This window comes from Chiloscyllium punctatum, chromosome 49 (assembly GCF_047496795.1).
Source record: "Chiloscyllium punctatum isolate Juve2018m chromosome 49, sChiPun1.3, whole genome shotgun sequence".
In the NCBI taxonomy this organism is placed as follows: domain Eukaryota; kingdom Metazoa; phylum Chordata; class Chondrichthyes; order Orectolobiformes; family Hemiscylliidae; genus Chiloscyllium; species Chiloscyllium punctatum.
The window spans coordinates 26,396,860-26,405,340 of NC_092787.1; the positions used below are offsets into that span (position 1 = coordinate 26,396,860).

Below are 8,481 nucleotides of genomic sequence, written 5' to 3' on the forward strand. Positions count from 1 at the left end.
CCATGTCTGCACCGGATCACCAAATGAGCATCATGACTTAGTGTCACTTTCCTGCTCGTCTCCATAAACCTGGGCATTCAAATAATCGTCTAATGCTCCTTAAATGCCTTGAATGAAACTGCCCCCACCATACTTCCAAGCACTACATTCCAGCCTTGAATCCAGCACTGAGTGAAAAGGCTTTCTTCTCACATCACATTTGCTTCTCTTGTAAATTAGTTTAAATCTGTACCCTATCGTTCTCAATCTTTGCACGAGTAAGAATAGTTTCTATCATCTATTCTGTCCAGATCCTTATGCCTTTAAAGTTTCTTGCAAATCCCTTTTAAGCCTTCTCTCCTGCATAGAACGCAATTCTAGCTTCTCCAATGTATCTTAATAACTGAAGTTTATCATACCTGTGAGCAGTCTTTGTAAAACTCTTCTGTTGTCCTTTCGATGCATTCACATTCGTTGTCAAGCAAGACATCCAGAACGGCATATAATCTTCTAGCCAATTCTAAAAATGCAGCATGACTGCCTTACCCTTGTTATTAATAAATCCCAGGATATTTGTACTTTATTAGCATCTCTTCATTTGTCCTACAATCTTTTAGTGACTTACTCATATGTAGAGAAACTTAAAGATGGCGTATAGCATGGAAACAGGCCCTTCAGTCCAACTCGTCCTTGCTGACCTATTAATTTAATATCCTAAATTAATCGTGTCCCATTTCCCAGTATTTGGCCCATATCCCTCTAAACCCTTCCTATTTATATCCCCATCCAGATGCCTTTTAAATGTACAATTGTACCAGCCTCCTCCACTTCCTCTGGCAGCTCAATCTATATACATATCACCCTCTGCATGAAAAGGTTGCTCCTTTTAAATCTTTCCCCTCTCACCTTAAACCTATGCCCTCTAGGTTTTGGATCCCCCGACCCCAGGGAAAATACCTTGTCTATTCACCCTAACAACCCCCTCATGATTTTATAAACCTCTATAAGGTCACCCCTCAACTTCTGATGCTCCAGGGTAAACAGCCCCATCCTATTCAGCTTCTCTCTATAGCTCAAACCCTCCAACTCTGGCAACGTCCTTGTAAATCTTTTCTGAACCCTTTCAAGTTTCACGACCTCCTTCTGATAGCAGGGAGACCAGAATTGCATGCACGACTCCAAAAGTGCCAAACCAACATCCTGTACAGCTGCAACATGACTTCCCTACTCCTATAACCAATGCATTGACCAATAAAGTTAAGCTTACCAAATGCTGCCTTCACTATCGTGTCTACCTCCACTTTCTAGGAACTATGAGTCTGCACTTCAAGGCCTTTTTGTTCAGCAACACTCCCAAGACCTTACTGTTAAGTGTACAAGTCTTGCCCTGATTTTCCTTTGCTCACCTCAGATTCATCTAACTTAAACTCCATCTGTCACTCCACAGTCCGTTGGCCCATCTGATCAAGATCCTGTTGTACTCTGAGGTACACCTAGGTCTCACTGCTGTTGCAGCTTAGAGTAGTGCTCTTTTTGGTTTGGAATTGAAGAGCGTAAGTTATAAAATTAAAAGTGTTGGAAGCATTCAGCCTGTCAGGCAGCATGTATGGAGAAATGCAGAGTTAAAGGTTTTGCTCAGCAGCCTTTCATCACAACTGAGGATAATTTTGGTTGCCGAGAGCACAATCCAGCGAATGTGAGTGTTTACGTTTGTTTCTGTGTGCACAGATTCCGGGGATCATGAGATGGCAGTTTCTCCCATGCTGCCACGCAAGGACAGAGACCAGGACAGCAACCTGGACGATGATCGTTTGCAGTCTTTCACCAAGGAGAAAGGCAAATCCAGCTCCATTTTCAGCTCCTTTATCAAAAAGAAGAAGAAGACCGCACCCGCCCCTCCCAAGCGCAGCAGCTCATTCCGAGACACGGACGGCCAGGTGGAGCGAAAGGGAGAGGCACTGGAAGACACCAGCACTGGGAAAGATACAAACAACGGAGCCTTTCTCAATAGCGTAGCCCCTCTTGACGCAATCGATCTGAGTAAATTGCAGCACTCATTTAGCACTGTGGCACAAACTGCAAACAATGGAGGTGGAGGAGTCACCAATGGAAGCTTCTTGGGGACGACTGGGTTCTTCTCTCCACATTTGAAGAAATCCAACACATTAACGTCCAGCAAAGCTGCGGGGAGTGAAGAGGAACCAATCTCCAACACCAAACGCTTCATGAGATCTTGCTCTGCGTCCTCTATGCCTCCAGGCAGCAAAGAGATGGAGAGGAAAGCCCTGACGCTGCCCCGAGATCTCCAGTCGGTGGGGAAGCCGGCAGAATCTGTCCTGGCCTCTGGCTGCGACAGGACTGAGAAGCCAGCGTTGCCTCGGAAAAGGACAAACGAAACTAAAGTGGACGTGGTGCCTCGGGGCAGCATGACTGCTCCTCCTCGGCTGCCAAAAAAGACAGACGAGTTAAATGATGATGTTTTTGCTAACCTGGAGTCCAGTCCCAGCTCCAGCCCACCAGCATCGACTCCAAAACTTGTCCGCAGGCAGCCAGGGACTGTTGTGTCCAGTGGTCTTGGCCTCAAGGACAAGGACAAGGACGAAGGTGGGAAGATTTGTGCCTTAAATTCCCCACAGGAGCCCATCTCCTCCAGCCTGGCTGCCTCTGCACTGAAGCAGAGCTCCACCTCTTTCCTTGGGGGAATGAACCAGCTGACTGAGGACTCGAGGGCACGGCGGTTCAAGCAGGCTTCTGACCAGCTGCTGTCAGCTCCCGTTAGGGACCGGGGCAAACTGCAGAAATCCAAGCCGGCTCCCCCTCCTCCACCAGCTACAAAATCCCTTCGGCCGCCTCGGAGTCCGACCCACGAGGCCACAGCCGAGATTGCCACAGGCGTCAAGCCTAAGCCGGTCATGGACACTTCAGGTGGGGAGGCTACAAAGGCCCCCCCACCAGGGGATGCAGTTAAAAGGCCCGCCCTCCATTCAGCACCAAAGTCCCAGTCCTCAACGAGGCCGTCAGCTGCCTCCTCATCCTCCACGCAACCTGCCTTACCAAACCCAAGCACCGAACAGCAAACCTCCACCACTACAGCCTTCATCCCCCTCATCTCCACCAGGGTGTCTCTGCGCAAGACCCGGCTTCAGCCCGAGAGGATGGCCAGTGCCAATATCACCAAGGACACCGTTTTGGAGAGCACTGAGGCGCTCCGCGTGGCTATTGACAGGAACTCTGAGCAGATGGCCAGTCACAGCGCGGTGCTGGAGGCAGCCAAGAACCTGTACACCTTCTGCACCAGCTACGTGGACTCCATCCAGCAGATGCGCAACAAGTTTGCCTTCAGGGAGGCTATCAACAAGCTGGAGAGCAACCTCCGTCAGCTCCAGATTTGCTCAGCCAGCCAGGACTTTACCAAACTGCTCTTGTCAGTGAAAGAAATCAGTGACATCGTCCAGAGGTAGCAAAGGCTCTGGGGGGGTGGGTGGTGGAGGAGGGTGGACATAATATGTACACAGAATGCTGCTCCCAGACTCCGTAACAGTATGATAGAATCAGGAGAAGGACTTGAATTTGGCTGCTTGCTGCCAGAGGTGTGCACCGAAACGTAGCATTTAATCCTGAGTGGCTCTGTAAATTCCTCGTGTCTGCTTCAGTTACCTCTTGCAATAACTTTGTTGTCACATGCAAACATTCATACTGTACAAACAGCTGGTGATTCAGCTTAATAGATCAACTCTAGCCTATGTTCAGCTCACCCTTTCACTCTGTCCCTTTCTTCCTCATGTGCTTAACAGTCTCAAGACAATAGCAGTTAATTCCACTCCAAAACATAAGAGGATCAGCATTTTCCATTTGATAAGTAACTGTGACGTTTTGTTACGTATTCAGGAGCCAACAAAATACTTGTGTGTTACAAGTCAGCCATTGTTGATTACAACCCAGAACATGTTGAAACTTTTAATGGAGTGCTGATAGTTAAGAGAAGGTAGTGGGGTAAAAACTCATTCTCACTGACAACCTGATCCCTCACTGCAATTCACCTTCCATCATTTGCACTGGATTTTTTTTAGAAAGAGAACATGTGTAGTTAAGCTTTTGCAGTATTAGACAGTGGACATGAATACCAGACAATCACCATAATAAGTTTAGTTAACACCTTTATAGACTGTGCTTTCCATTGATTATGGGACCATTGGAATTTAATACCGTGGCTGCAAATGTACACATTGTGTACTCATCACAACTGAAGAGATTGTTAAATTAATAAGAGTTGAATGCTGTTTGTAAGTGACAGAAAGCATCAAATAATAGTTCACCACTTGTATAGTTCCTACCTCATTCGTACTAGTGTTTCATTTGAAAGCTTAAAAAGCAGACTGAGAAAGCAGTGAAATCAGCCAGAGCCCCATTATTCCGAGGTGGCAAATCTCAATCCTGGCTGGAGCTGGCTTTTCTTGTCAGGGTGAAGAGGATTCAATTCTAACTGACAACCCTGAAACAAGGCAGAAACCAACCCACAACCACCAACACCCTGCCTCCAATAAACACAACTGCAGAGTGTGAAATAATAGTCTAATCTGGCACTCACCAACACATTTTGACACTAGGACGTGAGATACAGGCTGCCAACTCTGGTCTTGATATATTCCTGTAGGTTTCTGCACATGACAGCAGCTTTCTATACTTCAAAAACATTTTTTTTTAAAAGTCCCTATGGTACATAACATTTGCATCGCACAATTACCAGGGAATGACCATCTCTGAAGAGAAAATGTCTAACCGTCAGCACTCGGTATTCAATAGAATTACCATCATTGAAGCTCCTGGCATCAACATCCTGGGGATTACTATTGATCAGAAATTGAACTGGACTAGCCATATAAATGCAGTGGCTGCATGAGTATGTCAGGGACTAGGAATCCTGCAGCAAGTAACTCATCTGATCACCTCTCTTCAAGGCACAAGTAATGAGTTTGATAGCTACACTCCCACACACTGGGGAATGTTCTATAACAATACTTGAAGCACAACCCACAGTCAATGCACAGCAGCAATATGTACTATCCACAAGATGCATTGTAGGAGTTCACCAAGGTTCCTTAGAAAGCACATTGCAAACTCATGATCTTTACATTCTAGAAAGATTTAAGGGCAGCAGATACGTAGGAACTTGCAAGTTCTCCTCCAAGTCACTCACCATCAAACTTGGAAATATATCTCTGTTGCCTCAGTGTGGATGGGTCAAAACTCAGGAACTCCCTCCCTACTGGCATTGTGGGTATACTTAAACCCCATGGACTGCAGCAGTTTCAGAAGACAGCTCGCCACCAGGCCAGTTAGGGGTGAGTAATAATTGCTAGATCAACCAGCAAACCCCATACCCTGGAATAAATATTTAAAAAGCAAATTTCTTTTGGAGCAGCTCACTTGAGTGACCAGCAGAGTAGTCACTCATTCCTGGAAGTTTGGTGACTTCCAGCAGTGTGCATTTGACTGCCTAAATGTAGAAAACTACAGCTGTGGCTGTAATCCAGACTAATCACAGTGTCTATTAGTATTCTGTGTTCAAAGGGGTTGACAAAATCTCACTCAACACTGCTTAACACGCACCCATAATCTGTTTTAACAATTTAACTAAATGTTATTATTACACATTGTTTTCTCGCAGTGAGCTCCCGCAATCAGCAAATTGATAATGACTAGATTTTTTAAAAAGACTAAGAAAGCCTTAATCTCAGATGAAAATAATATATTCCTGGCCAAAATTAATATTACTGATATTTGGCAATATTAAGACTTAATGGTCTTAATACTTTTTAGGATCAAATTAATTAATTCTGAGAACAATATGTAACATAAGGTGATATGTAATTTGTAATTGTATGTAATGTGGTAACTAAAGCAGACTTGAGGACTTGTTCCATCTTTGAATATTTACATTCTTACATCTCTGTCTTGCCCACAGCTGAGATGTATTCACAGGGCTTGAATGCAATAATTTCCCATTTGTAAGATTGTTTTCCTCTCTCTGTAATTAAAATTGTTCCCAGTGAATGTTAAAAGTTACTGGTCAATAGCGAAGCTCACTTGAGTAAACCAGGTCATTTGAACCAAATGGACTGCTTTGAACATAGCTTGTAACTTTTTTACCAGCCAGAATGTTGTTAATGACTGCAGAACCTTGACTGCAAAATCTGAAGGATTCACAAGCGTTTTAGTAATTGTCATCCACGATCTTGCATCAAGGCTGTCCATGGACATTGTCAGCACGATTTAACAGTTGAAGGGATGTATTTTAAAAGGGGTGGGGGAAAATGTGATGGGAGAGAAATGTCCTGTCCTTTGACTTGTTAGGATGACACAGGAGCAGCCCATAATAAAACCGTGAAGACGCACATGATGCACTGTTATATGGTAGTCAGGTCTTTTGAAATGCCTGACATTAACTACATCATTGTGTGTGATTAGCTTGGACACTACTTACTCTGAATCAGAAGGGGCTTGGAAAACAGACCCATAGAAACACAATGTGAAATATTGAGATGGTTTTGGTGTGTGAAATATACCTTCACACTTGAGTTTTGTTAAGCAATGCCTTAACTTCCTTCTCACAGCAGTCAAGAATTGGCATCAACCAGACATACATTTCAAGTTCATTAATCAATCCTACGAGGACTTTAGCATCCACCAATCTCAGCAGTTGTAAAGTAAAGCTGATTCTTTTGTTGGTTATTAGAATGAGATGTTTTTATATTGTGATAGAACTGCACTGTGTTGAAACCTGGAGCAGAAAGGCTAAATGTGGCACATTGGAGTCAGATTTGTTTCCAAGTCTGACAGCTTGCTGTTTTGTTTTTAATTCCACTTAATGTTCTGAAAAGACTTGAAAGAAATCAAATGCTCATGCATTTTCTGTGTTGGGGTCTAGCTGTATAACTAAAGCTCATGTGATAGTTAAATGGTCTTGATTTACTTTGATTCCTCTCACAGCGATAATCACTGAAGATGTAGCCTCTGTGTATTAGCCAGACAGGGTCAACTCTGATCCCAGTAATAATGGCTAGACTTTCATGGTTGTAATATTTTCATTTTGTACATTGTATCAGTATTTTTTTTGTGAAGAGATTTCCAGTTTCCACTTACCATACAACAGCAATTTAGGCACAATATTAAAAGGACTTGAATCTGCTATTTGAATTCTCATCACTGTAAACTGTGTTGTAAATGTTCTTCCAAAGGGTGTTCTGCCGAGTTATTTCCAAATGTGCACCTACACTGAAGCTGCAGCCTGGCATTGATATTGGAGACTTGACCACAAGTTGTTGCCATACACTGTGTTTATGTTGATCAAATTGCAGAGGTCTCACGCAGCAACTGCTAACACTGAAGTTGACAAAGATCAAAGCAAGGCTGGGCCAGATCAGTGTGAGAACAACGTCTTGTGTAGAAAATCCTGTTTAAATGGGCATCATAGAAATGGGCTAATTTAGCCCAATCAGCTTGTGTCTGCATCTACTTTCCACAAGAACTTGTCTGGCTTAGGAACGTCAGAGCAGGATTCAGCCCCTCAAACCTATTCCACTTTTCACTTAGATCATAGCACATCTGTATTTTGACTCAATTTCTCTTCCTTGGCTTATCCCTTGCTCAACAAAAATCTACCAATTCCAGTCTTGAAAATTGACTCAGTAATCTGTTTTTTCAGGGGAGAGTTCCAGACTTGCATGAAAAAATGTTTCCTGATTGACATCCAGCTGACCTACCCTCCAGTGTTAGGGTTTTCACCTCATGTTCTTGTTTCCTCCACCAGAGGAAATAATATCTGCCCTGTCGAAAGGCTTCTTCAATTTAATCTTCTACATCAGGTCAACTGTTTCAGCTGAAGGGAGGAGAAACCCAGTATAAATACAAATATTGAACACTTGAGTTTGAACAGATCAAAGTGATAGCATTCTCTGTCCGGTATAACTAACTTGACATTGTAGATATCTTGTAGTGAGGATAGTTCTTATGAATGGATAAAGGTTACAATTGTAACTTATTGATAACACAAATCACTCTAACAAATGTTGGCAGCACAAAAATGCACAAAATTACTGAGAGTCATAAACATGGCAACTTTGCTTTATTGTGAAACCATAATCAAATCTTAGCGCCTCAGCTCTCATATCCTTTTTAAAGCCTTTTCCATTCTTATTTAATAATGAATTCTTCATGTGACATCAGTTCTCAAACAACTGAATAAGTAATAACCTCATACCCATGGATACCTGACTGGTCCATGTCTATGTTTATTCTTCCTAATGGGCTTTGTCCAATTCTGCTTTCTCTAATTCTATAAATGTAACTTTCTGTACAGTCCCTCTTCATTGTTTGGACTGAAGCTTTGGGGTGATGTCGAGGAGTGGTAGTGTCACAGTGCTAGTAATTGAGAGGTCCAAGCTCATGCTTTGGGAACGTTGGTTCAAATCCAACCATGGCAGCTGGTGGTATTTAAATTTT

At 43.2% G+C, this 8,481-nt stretch overlaps 1 protein-coding gene across 3 annotated transcripts in view; it reads left to right on the forward strand.

Moving 5' to 3' along the window:
- The window catches only part of abl1 (c-abl oncogene 1, non-receptor tyrosine kinase), a 187,400-nt gene extending 180,233 nt beyond the window's left edge, over nt 1–7,167 (forward strand). For all 3 annotated transcript variants that reach the window (XM_072565964.1, XM_072565966.1, XM_072565965.1), the window contains exon 11: nt 1,708–7,167. In XM_072565964.1, the coding sequence (XP_072422065.1) occupies nt 1,708–3,440 (1,733 nt within the window). In that variant the 3' untranslated portion in view covers nt 3,441–7,167. The remainder of the gene's footprint in view (nt 1–1,707) is intronic.
- Nucleotides 7,168–8,481: the final 1,314 nt, after the last annotated feature.